Below are 23,661 nucleotides of genomic sequence, written 5' to 3' on the forward strand. Positions count from 1 at the left end.
GGGAGAAAGGCCATTCAAGTGAGATCAGTCCACGCGTCAATCCTACGGAAACGACATCATTCACTCGATCCGATCAATGTCATCGTCGTATTGATTTGTTGCTTGGCAGACAGATGTTGCAACGTACAAACGGAAGAAAAGGTAAATTTATTTAGGACGTAAAATCGTTTAACTTTTTGTTGAACTGCCGACATGGTCGTACATGTTAAGGCTGTCAATTTCAAATGGTGGCAACCGAATCTTTTCTTGTAGGTTTGGCTGATACCGTCAGGAAGGATGATATGTTAATATAAAAAATACATTAGTGATCGTCAGGATTGTGGCCGCAAAAAACAAAAAATATAAACTGCATCGTAGTCAACAATGGTCGCTACCATCTTCATTGTCATGAAGGGACAACAGACTTTCTTAAGTGCAACTTTACCTAAGTGTTTTTTGTTTACCGCAATGTAAATTGATAAATATGATATATGATGAGTAAATCTATTTAGACACAGATTCCGAATAAATTATCATAAAAGGGCTTGTTATAGATTTGTTCATCGTTTTACACAACTCGAATACCACTCTGAAAATTTCTCACTCGAAAGTCATTGATGCAGACACACGAATACAGAGATGATGGTTGAATTTCTAAAAAGCTTTATTTGATTTAATCATTATAGTGTGTCGGCTAACCGGCTTCAAGATAAATGTTTGCTATCCTTATTTATCATCGCGTGAAAATCTGTCGACGAAAATTGTGTAGTATAGTCTTGCATCTGGGGCGCTTTCTGTTAAATCAGAATGTACCGGCGATGTAGATGCGTGCTTATATTTTCGAGCAGCTTAAAAATAGTGGCTTAACTAACGGCGTCTCTTGCCTAATGGGCAAGTCCGAACCGCTACTTGATGGATAAACTATTGATAGCTTGCTTAGAAATGGCCTTCAAGGTATGTGCCCTTCTAAGCTCGCAGGCGCATAAGCGTTCTTTTTTTTTACCAAGAGGGCTTACCGTACATCTTACCGGAGTAACGTGCATGTTTTACCTAATTCTCTATAGTATTTCACTATAGTCTATGGCAACGTTGTATGCTTATGCCTACCGCAACATTTACCGATTCAATGATCGAACAGATTCCAAGTGCAGCATCTCCAATAGCCCTACCCAGACAACCGCAGCAGGAAATGTAGCACCTCATCCATATTACGATGTGCAGAAAATTTTCAGGAATAACAGGGCTATTTTTATCGCTGTACCTCCCAGTTAGTCTGTGTGCTCTGTGTATATGCTTAGAAGTTCAGTGTACAATGTATAATCGGTCAGCGCGCCCAAATGCTGATGTTTCTTTCTTGGTCCCCGATGTGACGCCGTCACTCGCCGAGATCCGCTATTGAGGTGGTAACTATGGCCACATAATCATCTTGAACGTAGAAGTTGTGAATTAACTTTTATGTGTCTTATGGTGGCACTTTTGTGCCAATGTCACTCTGCACCCCCAATGCCGTTAGCAAAATTATTGCAGCTCTTATTGCAGCACTGTCAACAGGCAAGTGACCAAAAGCAAAGTTTGCTTTGAAGAGACGAAGTCTAATCTTCCTAGTATCATCTAAATCAGGGTCTTTTCATTAAATCTGTTTAATACTATTGAATTCTATTTTTCTGATGTATCGCTAAACGAAGGAAGACAAACGTATTGGCAAAAAGCTAAAGATGTCAGCTCGTACTGTATATAGTCTCAGTTAAGTAAAACATTTTTCTATTTTTAATTACCCAATGTATACGCTTTAACTAAATCCGTTTGTTCTGATCGAACACCGTCGTAACAGATTGTCTAGCAAGCGTAACTTAGAGCCAGACAGTTTCGTTTACATCCGCCAAACATTTCATGTTATTTACGATAAGGCTGATCTGTTTCAGTCTGTTGATAGCAGATTTGCAAGATTCAACTTAAACCATAAGCTTCGATTATTCCTTTGTGAAATCATCGCTATGCAATCCCCTCCCGTTTTTTGTAACATGGATTGATCATGTTTTTCTTACTCGAGCCCGTGAAGAAGTGTGTCTCAATATCACTGCTTCATTATTATTTTCATAGTTGGGCCTCGTGCTACGAAAGGCCACGGTTACTGTGTAGATAGGTGGCTCCATCCAGGAGTGGATTATAATTCGCTATCGGTGGTAACGCCCCAACATCGAGCGGAAAATAGCTATAATTTTCGAGCTTTCCGTAATGGTAGGGCGGGTCGTCGACGAACATAATGCAGCCAGCAATAGACCTTAGAAGGCTACAGAGTCGAAATTCTCCGTTTCAAACTATATACAGATTCAAAATATATTAGGATACGGGGGTTATAGTGGCAAACGGAGTTGTTCAGTTCTGTCTTCTATTGGCATGATTTTCAGCTTGACGAGTATAAGGCTCCGTTACCTTTAGCGCATCGATACAACACAGACTCCGGATAGCTCTCTCAATGCGGTGACATGGCGCTGTCCTTCATTCTTTCTCCATTATATAATAGATAGCGGATAATACTGCTTACTATCAGTTGGAAAAGATCCGATTCTTTTTAAAATAGTGATGGTCTAACATCGTCAACTAAGAGGAAGTCTTCAATCGAATTTAACTTGCTGCATATATCTCCCAAAATGCTTCGTGTACCCAAAAGCCTTAGGAATTTTAAACAGCCTCAAAAGCAAAACAACAGACAAGATTATTTAATCTTATTTGTGTAAAAAAAAAAATGAAAAGGACCATTTTTGACTCGTTATTGGAGGGACCAGAGTTAGGCTATCACGTCGGGTAGCGCGAAGTATACGAGTGTGAGGTCCACGATACCGCATAGTTCCTCAAGTCCTCAAATGATATGAGTCTGCAGACCAATATTTAATGGGGTTTAGCCTTAACCCTAAAATGTAATCATTAATCATAGTTCTTTTTGTGCCCACCAGTTCACCTATGAAAACGTAGAGACTCAACAGCTAAAATATTCACAATACGCGTACGCTTAAACGGTATTAACTACCTGCTCATTCACTATGAAAGCAAGCGGTACAATAAAATAAACAGATCATCAATTCAGCTTTATCAGCTGCGATAGGAATTATGGTTACGTTAGCGGTTTCTCGGGCGATATGGAGCGTCAATTGTGACAGTGCACGAAGGACGTCATTTCCGATTCATAACGCGCGATGGCTGCCGCAAAGACAACTCTGTTTATAGCAAAACATGCTATAAACTACAATAAGTCCCAAAATAAGTAAAGGTCGAATATTTACTTCACCTATCTAAGCAGCAACAGATCCACGAGCAAGAATCATCGATTCAAAATGGTCGATGAACATTTTCGTACTTTACAGGACCTAGAGTACTCCGCCCCATCGATAAACCAACCTGAACTGAACCCAGATCGCAGCGAATACAAGCAGTCGCTCTGCTAGTAAATCAAATATCGGCTAAGTTGTCTGTTCAGCAGGTCATATGTACGAGATAGGGCGGACGGTGGCGCTCCACTTCCAGCGATTATGAAGTTGCGTATTTCGATGAAATCGTGCGATAATCCAAAATCCCAACGGAGTCAGGAAATCAATAAAAACGGGAGTTCCCCGGTCATAACATCTCGTGCAGTTCTAGCTCATTTACCTACGCTATACTTGTAAGCATAGAAGCGGGCACGGATGTAACGATTTCACATAAAATTGTTTTAATTGGACAGACTAAAAGCTATGGCTTACGGGATTCGGTCATCTACTTCCGTGATATGTTATCGCTAGAGTAAATGTGGATAACAGCGTGCTTTTAAAAAGCCAATTTATGGGCATCGAACGTGGTTTCGTATAAACATAACGTGGCAACACTCTATCAGAAGCTATGGTAGCAAATATTGATGAAGAAATCCGTATGTAAATATATGCGATGCTAAATGTATAGGTAATATTTGACGAAATAAACTTTAGAACTCCTTTGCTGGAAAAAAAGATTATTACGTTTCATAAAATTACGATCGAAACCTAAAGGGTCTCACTTCGACAACAGCGAATCGAGACATACATGCCTGCACGCATCCGTTGAAAAACCCAGTAATCTCGCCTCTGCTTCAATGAAAGAGAACCAACTATCAGATGAAGCCCATTAGCTATGATATAAAACATGTCACGCTCACAGAGTGTAAGATTGGTGGGGAAAACAGCAACTGAACAGACCGTAATTTTCACCTGTGCATTAGGCAAACTACTGACAAACAATATATAGAATAGACTGTTTTAAGGAATCTATTATTGTTTTTTTTTTTTCATCAAGATGCCATTTCTCCACAGAGAAGATAACATATGAAACCCATCAGTCCTGTCTTTTCCAGAGGTCAGCAATTTTTAAAACACTTGCATATAGTACGAACCTGTGTGTGAGGACGGCGTAATAGGTTACGATGCAATGATCGTATGCTAGCGGACGCTGCGCCACCGACCAAATTGAAAAGATGGCACGCTAGAGCATCTGCACACAGTCGATGGAAGCTCCATCTGGAGTTCTAAAACATATCAGAAGATGTCAATAAAATTCAATAAATGGCAGCGCTTACTACCTGCATTAAATACAACATACACACACAACCGTCTCGGGCGCACTGTGCCTGCCGGGTGTTCCTACCCTTGCTACGTAAACAGCATACACGAAGTGGGAAATCCGTCTTATGGCAGTGTAAAACAAGCTTATGGTTGACCCCTTCAGACGATTGATGACAGCTATCTTGACAGAACTTTATTTGACTTATTAAACAATGAGGTTCTTATTTTTTTTTTTTTTTTTTTTTGCATAATCCTAGCCATTGAAAATCGTATAACAGTAAGTGCGCATAACATTCCCCAATGTCAACCAAGATCAAGCACATTTAGATATGCGTTACGACAGGCACAAACGTTGACTCGTTACAAGACGAACATCGATATAAGGTGATCTGGACCGTGGACTACTTAAGAAGCAAAATGAAACTTCGTGGTTTCATTTCCGTAGAATTGCTAACTTCATATTTCAAGGTGTAAGTAGTCGCCACGTAAACAGCTATAGACTGGGAATTTTTTTTTTTGCAAACTAACAAGGTGCATTATTGTACACTCCCGAGGGTATCTCATGCTAAAAAATCGATCTGTCCAAACTGTTTATTGTATTCGTGAAAAGGGTCCAGCAAACGTTTTTGGACGGTAGCAAATAAAAGCGTGTTAATGTTCTCTAGCTTAATTATATATTTATAAATTATTATAAATATAAATTTGGTTCTTTTTTGTCACTGGTACGTAAAAGATCGCCAAATAAATCACCCGCATTTATCATAATTTATGTTCCGAGTAAAAAACTTTTCCAGCTAGAAAATAGGTGCTGACCTGAAGCATCTCTGGTAACCATTCGGCTCGAATAGAGTATTTGAAAGCTGCACGTGTCCGCATTAGGTTGACTTAGTATTCTGTCAACCTTTTGATCATCGACAGCCATTAACAAGTAGATAATATTGCATACATTGTATTTTATAAACTCATTATTTAACTGTTTAAACGAGATGCAACGGGACCAGTTTCTTCTATTAGACTCGCGTGCTTCGCATGTCTCTATCGGGGGTAAATTTCAATCTTGACCAGCTGGAATCGTCAACGGTTGGGCGGAAACCCTTGAGATATTCGCATGTCGTTCGAAAGAACTCTACGACCTTTAACGCCTAACAGTTATGACGAGATCTATTGTTAGTATCATTACAACAACAGCGACCGACATACTGCATATGTATTTTTTTGGACAAATCCTGCTCCCACGCTTCGGGAAGCCTCCCTGTTTACCGTGAAGTCGAACAATTATTTGCGCGCAGTGTTCGTTCAAAGTGTGTATCATCTTATTTGTATTCTACGCAATGTAACTAGACGCTATGACTCGAGCCTATTCATCAATACAACGCTAGCGAAGTAATGGCCCCGAAGAAAAGCTGTTTCCTATCTGCAAGTTTATTGAGAGAATCAGCATTCGTTTTAAGGCAAAAACTGGTAACAATAAAGCAGCGTCCGTAAATTAGCGCAACTAAAGAAGACGTAGGGCTCGTACAGTGATTAGTCAATCGATAATGCACAAATTCATCATAGCGCTAAGAGGACGATTACTATATTAGGACAGGAAGAGATTACGCCAGTGGCGGCGGCGGCAAATGCTTCTGCCTCTGCGGTACTCACCACCAGGCAACGTTACACCCAAACAAAGCCCAACTCAAACAACAATAGCAGCAGCAGCACCCCCATTCGTTGTTCAAACGCAAAAAAGAAAACCACCGTTCGTAGTTGACTCATTTGGTCGACGTTACGTAGCTTGTTGTAAGTAATATTTAGCATCGTAAAAATTATTCGACTAATTTAACAAGGCTAGCTGCTTTACTCTGTCTGGTTGGGCATCGAATGGCTGCGCGTCGCACACTAACCCTGTCAAATCAGAACGACCCCGTGACTGGTTCTGTATATGAAGACGGCAAGATGTTTCGGTTGATCAGGGCACCCCCCCCCCCCCCCCGCTTCCTAACAACGGTCCTTGTGTATTAACCACGAAAAAAAAACACTTTTTAACATGTAGTTTAACATTCAGCAAATGGGAGACCTTAGATTTCGGTAGCTCATGTATTTCTGAAATCATCTACAGGCAGTAGACTGGCTCAGTTGTCGAGAACAATATCTGCTCCATGGAAATTTGCGGTCATATATGTTTCCCCACAAATAGCAACAACAAACAAGAACAACAAAGTAAAGGAGTGGTGAAGAGGAAACGGTGCGGAGGAGCGCAGAGATTCTGACACAAACGAGCAAATCTGCCCTGTCTTTTGTGCCACTTTAAACAATCACAACGTTGGTGGTAACGGTGGCAAATGTGACGGACATAAAGTGAGAAACGTCGCTCACCTCGTACAGGGAGATGGCCATGGACGCGAACGATGCTACCTGCTGAGACAATTCAAGATGTCGGCGAACACCGACATCGCTGGACAGGTATCGTTACATAAAAAGCAAAAAATGCGACTAGGCGTTTTTTAAACAAAGATTACTATTTTTTAGTTTTCGATTCATATTACTTTATTTGGAAGTCGAGTTGAAATTTAGCTTGGCCCTAGTGTGTGCTATTGGTACATGCTCACGTACGATGGCGTGGTTTTCATTGATGCATATACGCCTCGTTGGAACAGGAAAAAAAGTAAGGAAAAAAAAATACATAAAATAACCATAACAAATGCAACGATAAGCTTCATTCTTTAATTTGGTTAGCTACGAGTTTCAATAATGGCAGTGCCAAACAGAAAGTAGCGTTTACAACGAGCTGTTGAACCCGATTCGATTAGCTCGATATTGGTTCTGTAGGAACGATTGTGTAGGCCGCATATTATCATTTATAGAATCTGATTGGAAGGATAGTACTGCAATCATGTTCAGAAATAACGTAAGTTTTTAGGGTACGGTGTAGGCCCATACTGTTACATATATTGAGGAGGTTTCGAGATGTATTTAGTCTCAATTTTGCCTCCCTATTCCGTGAGTTGATTGAACTTGCATATTTCAAGTGTGAGCTAATCCTTATAGGACAAACGGTTGCCAGGCGTAAATGCTTGATTGGTTTAAGGTTAAACAAGAATAACCGTTTGGATCACTGAATATAGCCTCTTGTTTTCGGCTTAGCTCATTCGCTCCGCACGCTTATTCCCAAACAAACAATGAGTGGGACACCATCAACAGTCATTTCTGCTAGTCGGTATAACCCACTTCCAAAATACGAACATTGCACTTTTTTTTTCCCTTTTCGTAATTCGATTATTTGAAATTATGCCCGTACCTATGTTATGCATACCATAGTTTTCTACAAAGTGTACCGACGATCAAAATTGAAATTACTTAATTAGAAATGTTCTTTCTAACCATTTCAGCAGCGGTCGTTTCGACACGCACCTTTCCAATTCATTGAACCGACTCAATTTAATTAACTCGAGTTTCAATTATTTCGGAATTGATAAACGTTTTCGAAGACGCATCTGACTAACTAAATTGACAAGTAAGTGATCACAATTTCATCATATAACGTAGACGCTCCTTATTCGGTTGGCATATTTTTGACCTACAACTGCCTCAAACAAATCGAAAATACCAGTGGTAATGGGTAGAGCATGCTGGCACAATTTCGAAGATAAAATCTAGCAAGTCATAATTGTTTTATTGCGAAAGTCCAACGAATTTATCGAGCGCTCGGCAATTGTTTAGCCGAACCTGTTAGCGAAAATCGGCTTGTCCATCGGCGAAATCTAGCTCAGAATATGCCCCCTGTGCGACTAATCATCTTCAATTTGAAGGTGTACAAGTTAAATGGTCAACTGATATTATAAATTCGTAAAGCTGAATTGTGTGTAGAGCTTTAGCGGCTGACGAGTGCCCCATCATCTCCGTTATTAAGGTCTAATTCAATCCAAGTGATAATGGAGTGTTCGATTAACCATAACGTGTGGTACTCCTTTTACTATGAGTGAAGGCTGAATACGTTCTGTCGTTTCGGTTTGTTAAGCTTACAATCAATGAAACCTCATATTACGAAAATGCCTAGATCATACGCTTAGGCAGAGAGATCTAAGCGTGTAATCAGTTACGCTTCACTACGAACATCGCGAGTATACCGGGAATGACATCTTAAAACAGCTCTCTCTCTCTCTCTCTCTCTCTCTCTCTCTCTCTCTCTCAGGTCATGGCTGAATACCTTTTGACCCGGATTATAACATACTCCAAATCTACGCCACCAGTCGGGCAAAATTCCAACGATAGCTGTTTGTTCTGGGTGACTCAGATAAAAATGCGTTAGACTGCACAATTTGACGTTTTCCTTTACATTCGCTGATTCAAATGTACGTAGAGCCATTCTTTCCACCTTTGCTTAACTACGACACCTGCATGTTATTTGTGCGCCTAACAATATGGCTAAACAGATTAATAACAACAGATCAAGGTGTGTTATATAAACGTATGAAGAAATATCAACTATGGCCCATTTGAAAACATAGCGCTCAGGCCCAAATGCCGATTGTGCAACCTGTACAATACGAACATGGAAATCACGTGTAGGCTTTCCATCATTTCGGATCATTCATACCTTAATATATTTTCCGCTTATTATTAAGCGCTCAATTCATTACGACGCCTCGCCATGACTCATCTTGCCTATTACCTTTCGCTACACAAGTCGTTGTACTTTGGCCTAGGTTCTTTAAATGCGCCAGTTGCAACCTTGCGCGTCATGTCCCGATGTATAATTTTCTATTTTCTATACTGTACATAGTTGTTTTCTGTTCATAAAGCATTCCTTAGGCACAATTTATCAATTGTTTTTTTGACGCTGTTCGCACATTGTACTGTCTCTACTCGCTATAACAAGCGTCTCTAATTAGAGTCTTTATTAAAATCTACATGGAGTTTACAGGATTCTGTGCAAAAATCGACAGTCAAGACGATAGTTCTTGTCCTTTGAACTCCTCTGAAACATAAACGGTCGGAACTGCCGTGAGAGAAATTTCAGATCCTGTCATCACTGGTTCGTTGATACCTATTTGACGTTCGTCTTCTAATCATCTAATACCGAGTGTTTAAGCAGCATACGAGGATGGCATTGACGCCATATAGAAGCGGTCGATATAACGTGGATTCGATCATCCGTCGGCCCAGCCATCCGTCATTAGACCGCTCGTAGTTTAAGCAGTAGCTCGCGCGAACTGCTCAGGTCCGCTCTTTAAGCTCTCACTCAACACAAATGATGATCGTATGCGCATTGCGTCATCGCTTTATGGGTGCGACGGCATAGGCAGTGACAACAACGAGATTCGTCTATTCTAGACAACTCGCTGCTGAAGCCATGAAAACCGCTTTTTCGGCGCAGAAAAGGACAGCACAGCAAAGACAGAAACTTAAATGGCGTATGCAAAAGATGGTTCACTGATTGACTTACCATTAATACCGTGCCGTGTCGTGTTCGGTATGTACTAGATGATTACAGAGCGAGCAGTTACGCCGGGAGTAGGCCAGATATGAGTAAGTGACGAATAGTGCGGTGCTAGGTGGCCCAGGAAGTTGAAGTGCGACCAATAGCGACCACGCACGAAGTTCCCCAGACGGACAAGACTAGATAGCAGCTGATTGGTGGGCAGCGGTCTCGCTTAGGTCGCCGAGTTCAGTGTATTATACTATTATTGTTGTTATAGAATTACCCCGTGCGCCCAACAACTTAGTGTTTATGGAACGTATCCTCTCACAGTAGCGTAATGGTGGTCGTAGGCACGATTTCGCACTGGAATAGATCTTGACACTGTGTATAGAACACGTTCGGAGCAGCAGTATCGAACGCCAACTGGATCAATGCAGATCCTCTATTATGCTTAGATGTTCATTGCACGGTGACAGTGCTTATAACTGTTATAATAATGCTAGTAAAATTCGAATTAGAACAAATCTGCTAGTAAGTAGTCGATCATTGCGCAAACGCTAAACACCGTTATCACCTACGCAAAAATACGCGGCACTTCCTATTGTGGCGCCACAAAGAACGCTTTGTGCATGGGTATTTGTCTGGATAATTGTGCAAACGACACGGGGATTTGTGGCATCCACAGATTTACAATCGCCGGCAGCAGCTGCGCGGGCGCGTACTACGCCGATGGCTGGGACGATGCTGGTGGCAGAATAATTTAATCACGTGAAAGCGAGCAGAGAAAGGCCGCATTCGTTATTGTTGTACTACTGCACTTTCAATTCACTTGTTACTTTAATCAGTGCTGTTGTCGTGGTTGTTGCTATTGTTGTTATCGTTGTGGCTGGCGTCGTTGTCATTGTTAACAGCTCGTTGTAACTAGTTTTCGGCACCGCCTGATCAAATCCGAGGAAACACTGTGGCCGCGTGCAGCTGGAGGACAGGCTTGCCGACACCGTTCCGGTTCGCACAATCCAATTCGTCAGCTTTCGAGCACCCGATTCGAAGGAGCACCATTAATAATAGCAGAAGCAGTGGTTGTCGTGACAGCGGCGCTGGCGCGACAAGTCGGCAGCTCCAGAGTCAGTAGCAAAGCATTGGCACCATGCGATTTCTTGTGGTTTGCCTTTGCTGCAGTCGTTACCAATACGCCGACGATAGTCGAGAGGCGCGACAGAAGACGTCGTCCTGATGACGCTCAGCGCCACCTGGCTACAGCATTACGAACTAACCGTTATCCATGTATCGAGCAACTTTCGCCTCGAGAGCAGCAAGAGCGTTCGGTCTTATGTTGCGTTCTTATAGCGTCTGTCGTGTTATGATCGACCGCAGCGAGGCCCATTTTACTACGGCACTGCGATATTACCAGCACGGCATTGTACGTTACTGTACCGGTGCGCCGGTGACGGCTGCTCCAAGCTGCCATTGCGGCAAGGGGATCAGCACTTGCCTTTATTATCGCCGTTCACGGTTACCGCAGTACACGGTTGTGTTACATTAAGTTGAGTTACGCTGCTACGCTTAACGGGGCGTTCACGTCGGAAGCATGGCGGATATAACTTCGAAGACGGCGTCAACGACGTCTTCGATGGCGGTGAGGACTCCTCTTGATGAACCAAGACCGAATGCTTAGACAAGCGACGGCGAAGTTACGCGCAGACCGGGTCCTATCTTTGGCTTCCGAACCCGCAGCGGATTGCCGCAGAGGAATCACACCACGGATGCAGCAAGTTCTAGCAGTTAGTTGGTGTCTGTCTGCCTGTTTGTTGGCTGGCTGGCTGGCTGGCTGGCCGGCCGACCCACCGACCGACCGGGTGGTCTGTCAGTGGGTTTGGTTGCAGTTTGCCATTTCTCGGCTCAGCTTAGCGCGCGTTCTTTGTTGTGTTGTTACATCAATACGGCGGCAGCGGTAACGGCCGATTAGGGGGTCTCTCCTTCTTCATCTCTGCGCGCCCTCTTGCGTTCCGTTCCCCTACAGCTGCTCTTGCATCGAGAGGTTAGCGCATTATATGTTATACTACAGGGGTGCAGCTATCGTGCGGCCGTCAGGCGTCAATTTTGACTCATCTGTTCGGGCCAAACGTTTTAGGCGCCTACGCTACGGACACGTACAGACACACACACACACAAGCCCATATATATATATATACGTGGTATAAACCAAAATGGCCAGACGGCTTGCTACAGCACACTAGAAGAGGCAGGCACGAATGGCAGTCGCATAAAAAACGCGATAAGAAAATGAAGGCTGCATTTATGCATCCAAGCAAGAGGCAACTGACCTCGGCCAACGCTGCTGCTCCATTGACTGCGCTCGGTGAATTGCTGCACTCGCTTCTTGCTTTAGTCACTCGGGCACCCCGGGGATCACGAATCGAATTGAGACAGCAGAACAGCTGTTCATGGAAGAGAAGAAAATGCACAAGAGGCACCAGAAAACAAAGAAGAAGTGCCGGGGACGCGTTGACGCGGACGGACTGGACGGATGCAGGGGAGAACCGAACGTGGTAGGGAAAAATACGCGGGAAGTCCTCAGAAATAACGAGCAGGCAAGCCGAACCAGTAGAAGTTCGATCAGTTTGACTACAAGAAGAAGACACAGGGTATAATGCGGCAATCAGAGACGGAAGATGTAACGACGGCAGCCAACGAAAAGCAATAGATAACGATCGACGAGCTTACACGATTATGATTAAATCATAGCCAAGTGAGAGATTGGGGTGGCGAAGAAAACGAAAAAAGCGCGTTGAAGAGGATTAACAAAAACACGAAAGGTGGTAGCAGTACAAAGGAATAATAAGGCAACTAGACATAGCAAAAAATGGCCAAACAGGAAACGACATATAGAAAAAAAACTATTATAAAAGCATATTGAAAAAACTAATTTTTTTGTCCAATATCCGTCTACAGTTGTATATGTGACCAACATCAGCCGTGGTCGTTGCTACTAAGCAGACCCGGTAGTCGATGGTTGACGGACCACCAAGAACATCTGTATGCATGATAGCGAAACAGTGACAACTAAAAGCGTGCTCTAGTCAAGCAAACAATTTGAAGCCGAAATAGATGTGCCTTCTCAACGGCGCAGATTGATCACCGTGAAAGACAAAACAGAGCACTTTCCGATCGATGAGGTCGACGATGAAGTTCACGGTACGTCGGTGAAGTGAGCGCTGTAGCAAGTGCTCTGCGACGAAAAACTACCGGCCGGTTGTGTGCCGGCCAATTCGGCTGCTGCCGGTGGAGTGCCAAATTTTTTTGAAGACAGTTCCACGTACCTGATTTATAAAGGTGTGCATATTTAAAAGCCACAGTGTAAATAGGACAACATACGGTCACCCGCGCGGCCTACTGGAAAGATATATAAGGCATGCACTATACGACTGATATTTCAGTTAGAAACGTGCGTGTAAGCCCGCTGCATGCGGAAGGGCTTGCACAGGAAAAAAAATTCAATATACGTTATAAATATAATGATGGTAACAGTTGAGAACTACATTCGTATAAAAACGTTACGCTACGGTAGTATTGCAAGTAAGTCGAGAGCAGTATGTTCAGGAAGAGCAAAGGTATACTTTATTTACAAATTTTCAAGGTCTAAGCCAAGAAGCAAAATGCGAACTACAATTACGTAGATTGCTGCTAAGTGAGAACGGAGCCGGTGGCTATGGCCGGACAATGACTAAAAAATAGCTGAGGATAATTTCTTCAAATGAAGCTGGCTTTCAAAATGCGGTACGGTCCAAACTAGTAGCGCATGGCAGCATTATTTTAGAAACCATTTAACGTAGTGAGTTGAATGGGTGTTTTTATTTCATTTCTACTACAATGATGTACAAGTGCTTGAAGAAGAATGCCAATGACCAAAATGAATGCCTAACCATAGAGCGCTAATGAAGTACGTGACGAACTGACGACGCAAGCTAATGTCTCGAGCTCGTTTGTGGACACAGCGGACGAGCCAGATCTTGCATGCTGGCTATGGAGTCCATGCTAAACTGCACCCCACAAGCGGTCGACATACCCATCTCAAACAGCTCTCAATTTACTACGCGGAACCTGTTTCCTCATAGAACGTAACTAGACTCAAAGACCAGGCCTTAATACGTATGCTTCTACTAGAAGTACAGCCTGCAGCAGGTCTGAACGCGTATATAAGACCATCTAATCGGTGACACAGGTGAAGCCCGGTGTGAAATGTGCCACCAAAGAGGCTGCCGCTGATCCTGCCACGAAGCACAAGGCTTCCGGTCTTCCTGGAATAAACACTAGTAACTACTACGAATAACTACGTAATTATATTTCTTGAGACTTATCCAAATAAATAGAATGTAAGCTAGCTGAGCACGAACTTGGTAGACTTTGAAGTTGAAGAGCTTTTTAGTTAAGCTAGTTAAGCTAGAACAAGGATTTTCAACGTGTTAAAAACGCTCTCCTTTATTCTTTATACATTTATCCCAGCACTGTCGCAGCGTAAGATCAGTGTATATATACCTAATATTCGTGTTTATATATCCAATTTCTCGCTCTATCCATGACTTTTCGCCTTCAGCACTCGAACCTCCTTTGTTGCACCATCCTCGTGCTATGGTTTTTTCATCAAAGCCTTTGCTTTGTTTTTACTAATCTTCGATAAATTTTCACAGCGCTTTGGTTTTTGAGAAGCACAGCCTTGACCACTGAGCGTTGGTTTGCGAGACTAGAAACTTATCTTCCTTTTAAACAAATTTTTCCTACGGTTTTCATAGTATAGCCAATATATTCAGAGGATATTCATTTTCAATGTTCGCCGGATTCGTTTTGGAATAATTTACTTTATTATTGATTTGCCTGACAGCTCAACACCGCATCTATTTGTATGTGCCCCTCAGATCGGAATAAAACCGAAAAGAATACTTTTATCGTTCATTTATTTAAGGTTTATTAAATGAACAGTAGCTTACTGAAGAAAAATAAAGACTTCAGTGTTTGCGATAGTGGAGTGGTGAAGTGCTTACTTACTAAACTTTACGACACGTAGTGGTTAAAGTTCGAAATCGGGCATTGACACACTTCTTTTCGTGCTGGCATGAATTAGCCGTTTGGTTTAAGTAGCAGGCGTAAAGCTCGAAACATAAATTTACAGATTGGAGTAAACAAGCTCAATTTAGAAGCAGAACAACAAAAAGGTACAGTGGATATTGAAATAGTAAGAAAAAAAATAAAAAGCAGGCAGAATGAAATCTTTTCACACGAAACGAATTATCAAACCATAGCAAAGGTAAAATTGCTAGAGTCACTTGGTCGCCTACTGCGACTGTGGTAATATTAGGAATGATGAAAGGTCTTTGATGTTTTTCATTTTTCGTTATTATGGTACTACTTTGTTTATATGCTCTGAGTAGGTCACTTTTGCTAGCTGAAGACAGTGATGTCTTGCCGCTCAACTGAACCGTTTCGTAAGGTAATTTGGTATCGGTTCAACACTCTCGATTTGATTTATCTGACGAATCAATTATTAACTCGCAGTTAAAAAATTTCACTCCATTTAAAGTTGACTTTAATAGAGAAGATTTAAAGAAGAAAATACGGAACAGCACAGCGTTCCGCTACCCCATAATTTCTTGGTGTCTTCATTATTTGTATTCTAGTTATCATTGCTATTGTAACACTATTAACTAGCATTACTGCAACTAATAATCACCGCTTGGAGTACTTTTAGCACCTACTGACCCACGTTTACATACGGTTTTCGAGGGACTGTTTATAAATACATATGCAGGCAGTTATTAAACAAAACAGTACGTTTTTCACCTACACACCAGCGATAGTAGCACTTACCCTATCCAGTGAAAGCCATTGATCTGCTGATCTCTGCACATTCCCTAACATGGGACCCAAGATCACGTGAGCCTCTACAACGGCTTTACATCACACGCAGCCCGCAAAACGAAAATTCGATGTTGACATCCTGCCGAATGCACGATACCAAGGCAGAAACGACCGGTGCGGACTGAATGCAGGCTGCCAAGACGTGCAATAAAAGAGGAAACTCTGCCCTCACGTTGCCTCTCATGACCAACGCTTTCTATGTGGATCGTTTACAGTTGACAAGACACGAGAACAGGTCCCTGAGCGAAGAAAGGGTCACGCGGACGAAGTCAAGACAGTAGCGGTATTATACTGATTCGGCCTAGAACACGAGATTTTGTTATTGTAACCTACAGCAAAAAGGCATTTTTCTTTCTCGTTTCTACTCGCGTATGTTACGCACGTAGCACGGAATACTTGTACCCACCTGGCTTGTGTGATCCCGTCATCGGTCGATTTCCTGCCGTTGACGTCTTTTTAATGTCGTTACTGCCGCTTACGTCGCCGAAAAGGCCGCGTTACACCTCGCAGGTGGACAAATACCTTTATTCACCCAGAATCATATCGTATGCGTACATACGAGCACCATGTGATTCTGCTGGGAGCAGAGCAAAGCGTTGACGAAATTAGACACCTTCGCTACAAATGAAGATGGCGGTGACGGCAACAGCTCCCCTAATAACAACAGCTTGAGATTCACGTAATAGCAGTGAACGGACTGGCCGTAGCAACGCCATAAGTGATGTCTGCCAACGGCTTTCTCTTTTCCCTTGTTCTTCTTGCCTAGAAACGTATCGCCAACAACTTGCCGACCGGCGGTCATTGTTGTTTATGGCTTCGTGCTGGAACATGGAGGAGTTAACGGCGGAATTGGCAGCGTTTCGACCTGTCAATATTGCTAATTCCATTTCTGCTGATTGCGGCAGCCGTAGCGTGGTAACTATTTAAGCGTGTTACTGACAGACATTTTACCGTCGACACGCGAACACCAGGCAACTTCTTCGCCTTCTGTTTTTACTGCAGCCTACTACAATGATAGCGCTACTTGATAAGAGAGAAATGGCAGATGTTTGCAAGTCTATATATATATATATACATATTATCTTTTGAAGAAAAAAAATCTATTTGAGGCTAAATGGTACGAACGCTTGATAGAAGCAGAGCTTGTTCAAGTCACAGAAAAGCTCAGTTTAGACACTGGGTTGCCGATTTAATTCAATTGAAGGGCCCTTAGTCCACGGGACTTGCAGGAGTTCATCTTAACGCTCGTTTGGTATGAAGTGGCTGAAGTGATGTTCGTGGAACAAAGGATGCTTTCATCTTGACGCGCTATAACCGTCGAAGTTAACGAGTCCTAGTTACAACGAAATTTAAGATGTGTTAAAATGTATTCAGAGCGGCAGTCTGTTTGCAGATTTCTTTAAAATACAGAACTCAGCTTCATTTACGGCGCCGAGCGATCTAAGTTTGGCACGCTTCTCGTCTGTTTGGTTCTTCTCTGTAGTGTTGCTCTAGATAACTTTTTAAAGCGGTAAAATAAGTTGAACGCCGACGACAACGCTTAATTAGCTTTTGATGAGACTTTGCGTTGCAAAAATAAAAGTTTATGCGAAAATACCTCGAACATAATTATATCGGAAATAGTTATTGAACTAGCGCAGGATAGCTTATTTGCTGGTATCGTTAGAACAATAATAAATAATATACAGCATATTCATGCGTAACTCAAAGAAAAAGGAAAAGCGAGCAACGACGTATTAAGAAGCCCTAACTGAATCTTAATGTCAGTTTGTGCATAATAAAGGGGGCGACTTGTTTATAAAGCGATGGGATGCCTTTAAAGGCTTCTCTGGAATTCCGTTAGCACAAGAGAGTTTACGGTTCTTTCGATAGAACATTATACTCAGCATTAATAAAATCAACGACTAAAAAATTGTGCGTAAGGACTCGATAGGGGATTAAGGAAGTAATCTTTTTAACGTTTAAAGTTTAACCGTTCAAGTTAAAAGTTGAAAAACGCGACCCGAGTCAACAAGTTGTGAATAAACGGGTACGAGTAGTTGCGCTCAAGTGTTATTAGCCGAATGTCGGCTATTAAACGTTGAAATGACGCAGCAAATGCTGGTCTATAAGTTATCGAAACGCTCAATTTTAAAAACAATCTTCTGATGACAACATAGCTTTACTTAAAATTCGACTCTGGTACAGCACTGCTATACAAAAGCGTTTAACAAACTCATCCGTTTGTCTCATGTTGTCATGTTTTTAACAAACCTGGTCAACTTCAAAAGTGACTAGTTTATATGTTCTATAGTTTTCGTTTCTCATTTACCTACAAAATAGGCAAACCATTCGTGCCGATTTGTGATCGGTAGCTTTGCCTCAAGTACTGATCTGATCTGAGAGTAGATTTGATCACTCAAAAATATGGCGCATTTGTTAACACGAATAGACCAAGTAAACAATGTAGTAACGAGGATTTTGGACACGATTTCTGTGTCTTTGGACGCTGATAGCGAGAAGCAGCTGCTTTCCATATAGTATTCAAATGAAATACCTTTGCTATAATTGAAAACTCACTAAATGATTCATAATAAATGTGTGTGTTTTATATCATTTGGCAACGATTTCACATGTGATTGGAAACATTCAAAACTAACACGCTTTACATCGTTGATGTCCTAAAGTAAATCAATTCACCTTATACGTGGACATTATAACAAAGTTGAATCATGTTGTTATATCCATCGTGATCTCGCTAACTGAATGAGGACCCAAACAATTCTCTAACCAAATTTAATGTGTGTTTTTTTCTTCGTTACCATACAGATTAGCATACGGAGACAAGCATGACATTTTAAAAATTCTATAGTTGTCAACTGCACGTAAAATTAATTATACATCAAGACCCGCGCATCTCAATGGCGCGTAGCGTGATTCCTATTATATTACCGTGTAACATTGACTACCATGAAACGCTTGGTCTCAAAGTGTCGCCTTGTAAACGTTCGGAACTCACGTTCACACAAAATGCTTATCACATTCATTTAGTAAAGGCTTTGGTTTTGTGTTCTTTTTTGGTATCGCCATAACGAAGGTATAATAGGATAAAATGATGAAAAATCATATTTTATAGCATTTTACTTTATTAGCGTTAGTGCTTATCTTACCACTTCATCAATAATAAACTACATATTAGATATTCGTATTTTAAATGTAGTTCTGTTTTCAACAAGGTTATTGCTGTGTCTATAGCGAATCTGGTCCTAGCCTCAGGGAACAAACCTGAGCGCGCAGAGTTCAGTGTCCTTGTCAGTCCTTTACACGCCATAGCATATTCCCGACACCAACGTTCACATGGCATATTGAAAAGCCAGCTCGATTTTAACTTAATAAGAGGCCGCTTAGTCACGTGGCGCCTGTGGCTATGAAATTTTAATAATGGACAACACCGATCGCAGAGCTACTATTTAAGGGGTAGGCTTTCCACTACCCACCAACATCTCGCCGAAGCTTTCAGAAGGTTAGGTTCATGGACCAACGAAACATTGCGTGCGAGGTTTAAATAATTCGTTACTCTATCTACATATCTATCTGTACGAACATTTACATGTAGAGGGAGAAAAGGTTCACCTGCTCTTTCTCTCTCCTTTCTTCCAGTTTAGTTCCCCTTACAAAAGGCTCGTGTAGTCCTTAAACACAAGACGCGATTGCAACGTTCTACAATCTTTGGGATGACAAACAATATGGTACATGGTGAATCTAGTAACGATCCTTAATTCGTTTGAACTTGGAACAGACAGAGGGAACGTCTGTTTTGACTAGTATTCATCCGCCAGCATTAAGCTCTGTCAGGAGGTTCGGAGCAATATCGTGAATGGGTTTTGTGTGTACCGGTTAATTTGACCATGAATATTATTCATGCCAGGATTGCACAAATGACTGTGGAATTGTAAATAAATGTGCGAGTGAGTGACTTGCAATGCAATTCGATCGAAAGTGGTCTTCCTAAGTATCCTTCCTAAGTATAGGTAAAATCACATAGCTATGCCTGCCAGAGCCTATTCTGGGTGTAACTACTCAATACCATGGAAGATAGGCATCGATCACCAATCATAAAGGCCAGCGACGATTACTTAAGATGATATAGACCTTGTGGACAGTTCGGGTCCGTTGAAACGTGTATCCATGGCCTGCCACCACAAAGTAGGATGGTGTCTCTAAAAGGAAGCACCACAAAAACAGTTAGGAACGTCAACTCTGAATCGACCTACGGCAACTATATGATCGAATGTTCAGATACTCAATTTTTTGCTACTGAGACGTATCTTTCAATGCGGATACCGACTAGATTCTAAATATGGCTTACATAATAGTATAGGTTTGCTAGGAGCTCGCTAGCTACCAAAATGGCTGGCAATTCTTTTATTTATGAGGCATAACAACTGAAGCTCGAATTCGAAACAACTACACGCTGACTAAATGGAAAACTAATCACCGGCACTTCTCCGTAGCATCCTCGGGTTTGACTGGCGTCTGCGTAGTCCAAAAGATACCTGCAATGCATTTAAAGGTTGACTAATACTAGGACGTACTACAATACAAAAAAAGGGTAAGCGGCAGATACTTTATAATTGGATACTAAGCAACTAACTATGACGTTGGTGACGATAGTAATTAGCTAGTGCCAGTATCTAAGTATCGTCTGCAAACGTGAATAAGATGCCCGAGGAAACTGTCATGGTAAATGTGGACAATAAGCTGTTCAAGGGAACTAGCTAAATTATTTCAATTACGTGGTATTCAATTACTATTAAAATAACTGTGCTACAAATATGCTTATCATATATAATATACAGGGATCACCCGCTAGTACCAGCGAATGCTGTCAATTGACTTTACGCTTTGTCCTTATCTAGCAGTTGCGATGGTTGAGGGGATCGCTGGACTCGTTTCAAATCTCAATAACCGTATTTCTACTACAGTTACTGTACTGAATAATTACTTAGATTGCTATATCTAAACATGTATGTTCTGTACACTCACTATAGCAACTCGTATGTATAGATATATGGTGCCGCTCGGCGCTCACCTGCCTACGTTCACCTTTTTCCAATGCAGTCGCTGCTGATTTTGGGTCAGCGATACGCGATTTTCACAGAAACTACCCTGACTCGGGGCGTTGTCTGGCCTTTTTAGAAAAACACGGGCCCATTTTCTACCTAGATGGGTCAACACGGAAAAGCTATCAAATTATTAAATCATTCAACATCAACAAGCTTAGTTTGCATTTTACGGATCCACAATCAAACAGCGCAGTCTTCAACTTTCATCAAAATACTGTTAATAGAAAATACTTGTTGTAAAAAAAACAATACGCTAAAATCTAAATGCAGTATGGGAATCTAGCCCAGACACTAAGTTAAAGGCACCATTTTTTTTATCAACTTGAAATTGAATGAACAGACCTATACAAAAGGGGTAACTGATAGTCCTGTTGTCTGGCTTTTGCATGATAATAATGAAGCCACAGCGTGAATAAAGAATAATATTTTGTTACTTCCATTAATGTCGAGACGTATCTCGCGTCAGTATCAAGCTAGGGCCATCCTGCTGCTTCGCAACTTTATTGCTTTTCAATTTTTTAAAGAAGTTCTTAATCTTGTAGAGAAAACAATAAAGATTAAGAACTTTTTTAAAGAAGTTCTTAAAGAAGTTGAAAAGCTATGCCAGTGCAGCAAAAAAAGAAATACATGTTCCTATCTGAAACCATCCTTGCAAGTACTTAAAAAACAAATCGATAAAGCAAAATAATTTTCTCATATTTTATTCTTGTAGGCCTTATTTATAATACAGCAGTCAACAAGGAAACACTAAAATCCACTAATTCAAAGCATTGAACTCAATTATTACTTTCAGGACCTTCTTGCCGATAAGCGAAAACATACCGGACTCGGAAAATTTAACTTGAGCTGCTACACTAAAGTATACTGAAGCCTTAGGTGCAAAGCCTTCTTAATTGGGCCAATAAAAGCGACGAAATCATCCAGCTACCCTATGCGGCTTGCAGAAGCCGACCAAAATAAATGCACCTTGTAATATCCGGTCTTCATTACTCGCTCATTGAGACGGACCGTAAATTTACAAATAATGAAAGTATAGCTGACGTCCGGTTCTTTCAGAACAGTCTAAAGTAATTACCAAGATGACAATTCGATATCTTGTGTGTGTGTGTGTGGCATAGCAAAAACTAGTGGTCGAAAACGACAAATCAAAGTTACACTATCGGACTTCAGATGTATTACAATGAAAAACAAATACTTCAGCCAACATACATCGCAAACTACCATTGGCAAGAATTTCTACTTACCTACTCTGTAAAGAGTCTTTTTGCCTCGCAGGACAGTTACCATCTGGTTTGCTTTGTTTCTAACCTCTTTGATTGTGAGGCTTTGGCCTTCGGTTTTTTTGCGTGTAACAAATATTGCCATAGCACGATCGACTTCCTTCAGTAGGAACTCGTCTGCGAGTACCGGAAGTGCTCCCTGCAGCCAGGAATGTAAATTAGGACGAATCACACAAAATACAAGATTCAATTCTACTTGATGCACGGAAACGTACGGACCAGCTCAAACAGAAAATAATAGCCGTTCGACGTAACGTACATTAAGATATGTTGAAGTGAAGAAAGAACAAAAGGTTTCAATGTGGCGATCGTTGAAAACTTCACAGCAAGCCCAATGATATCCCAATCAAACGATATGATGTTCGTGTTTAGATGACCTCCAACTAATACGTGGCTCAAAATAGAAGGCGATGTATCAAAACAACATCCAATTTGGTATGGATAAGATATCGTAGAAGAGCTAATGCAACAAGAGTGGCTAAACAAAAATGATTCAATTTCTTTTCTTATTTCTATATTACAACAACAATAATAAAAAAAAAAGGTAGTGAACACGCAGAGAATTGACACTCACGTCCGTTCGCCTGACGCATATCCGCGCACGGGATTTACACACTCCACGCAATCTTCGACTGTCTACAAACAGAGGCAAATTAACTTCATTCATCATATGTTATCTAATCACATATTCAGAACGTACCGAACAATTAACTCTACTAGAAAAGGTAACTTTCGAGCCGGGTTAGAAGAATACGCATGCGGATGTCATCTCACTTTTACCGAGACGAGGTCTGATGGCCGTAAAGGTTTTTAGATAGTCGATAGATTGTCTTCTTCGACAAGCGTCCGAACAATCTGGAGAGCTGCGAGCGGTATACTCCATGGACTCAACCGAACCAGCGTCAAGAATAGTGAGCTTTTGGCAAATCGGCAAAGTCGGCGTCGGTGGTGGGGTCAGCGGACGCCGAGACTGCGTCGCTCCATATATGTGTGGATAGAGCGCTGCCTGTAATTTTCAGTGTTATTGTAATAGGTTATTATTCCACAAATGTGCTGTTTGTACAAGTGAGCAGAATTTTTGAACTTTGTATTCGCTACTACTTAGGTTGCACATCGCTTCAGACGGGTGACTTCCTCAATCGCGTAGGGAAGTGCGTTGATTGCAAACCTAGACCACCCCACTAAGCGCCCTAAAATTCATTAGACGAGAAAGATAACTGTTTATTGAAATTCCGCTAAAATTTTCGAGTGCATTAGCAGTGAACGTACGTGCGCGTCGCATTTCAACTCCTATATTTAGTTGTAAGCATTATAATAAAGTAAACGGTACACTTTGTAGCTGTCAGCGTGACAAGTCAAACTAGTTAACAAAAAAAAAACAGCTTGTTCTTAAGACAAAGTCAAATTTATTC

At 41.5% G+C, this 23,661-nt stretch overlaps 2 protein-coding genes and 1 long non-coding RNA gene across 12 annotated transcripts in view; 1 reads left to right on the plus strand and 2 right to left on the minus strand.

The window, feature by feature from the left end:
* Nucleotides 1-13,231, minus strand: part of LOC111251380 (putative polypeptide N-acetylgalactosaminyltransferase 9) — a 50,563-nt gene extending 37,332 nt beyond the window's left edge. The window contains exon 1 of one of the 4 annotated variants that reach the window (XM_086975181.1): nucleotides 9,976-13,231. Coding sequence is in view for 1 of the 4 variants with exons in the window: in XM_086975130.1 (XP_086831256.1) it covers nucleotides 9,976-9,978 (3 nt within the window). In the remaining 3 variants the exon portion in view is untranslated. The remainder of the gene's footprint in view (nucleotides 1-9,975) is intronic. The other 3 variants (XM_086975221.1, XM_022807939.2, XM_086975130.1) reach the window with 3 other exon arrangements.
* Nucleotides 1-23,106, plus strand: LOC111251721 (uncharacterized). Of its 3 annotated transcripts, XR_015317693.1 has the most exons (5): nucleotides 1-141; nucleotides 6,649-6,992; nucleotides 7,919-8,043; nucleotides 8,722-8,881; nucleotides 21,763-23,106. It is a non-coding gene; the product is annotated as an uncharacterized LOC111251721 (long non-coding RNA). The 3 variants fall into 3 exon arrangements; XR_002673945.2 differs by lacking the exon at nucleotides 1-141 and having other exon boundaries at nucleotides 6,532-6,992; XR_002673956.2 differs by lacking the exons at nucleotides 1-141; nucleotides 21,763-23,106 and adding an exon at nucleotides 9,454-17,472 and having other exon boundaries at nucleotides 6,532-6,992.
* Nucleotides 1-23,661, minus strand: part of LOC111251521 (uncharacterized) — a 28,687-nt gene that overhangs the window by 3,997 nt on the left and 1,029 nt on the right. For 3 of the 5 annotated variants that reach the window (XM_022808209.2, XM_022808276.2, XM_086975480.1), the window contains exons 3-8: nucleotides 23,024-23,255; nucleotides 22,824-22,885; nucleotides 22,214-22,388; nucleotides 20,936-21,065; nucleotides 20,342-20,399; nucleotides 15,814-20,063 (exon numbers count right to left, since the gene is read on the minus strand). In XM_022808209.2, the coding sequence (XP_022663944.1) occupies nucleotides 19,980-20,063; nucleotides 20,342-20,399; nucleotides 20,936-21,065; nucleotides 22,214-22,388; nucleotides 22,824-22,885; nucleotides 23,024-23,255 (741 nt within the window). In that variant the 3' untranslated portion in view covers nucleotides 15,814-19,979. The remainder of the gene's footprint in view (nucleotides 1-15,813; nucleotides 20,064-20,341; nucleotides 20,400-20,935; nucleotides 21,066-22,213; nucleotides 22,389-22,823; nucleotides 22,886-23,023; nucleotides 23,256-23,661) is intronic. The other 2 variants (XM_022808360.2, XM_022808442.2) reach the window with 2 other exon arrangements.

Source organism: Varroa destructor, unplaced genomic scaffold (genome assembly GCF_002443255.2).
Source record: "Varroa destructor unplaced genomic scaffold, Vdes_3.0 BEIS01000001.1, whole genome shotgun sequence".
Classification (NCBI taxonomy): Eukaryota; Metazoa; Arthropoda; class Arachnida; order Mesostigmata; family Varroidae; genus Varroa; species Varroa destructor.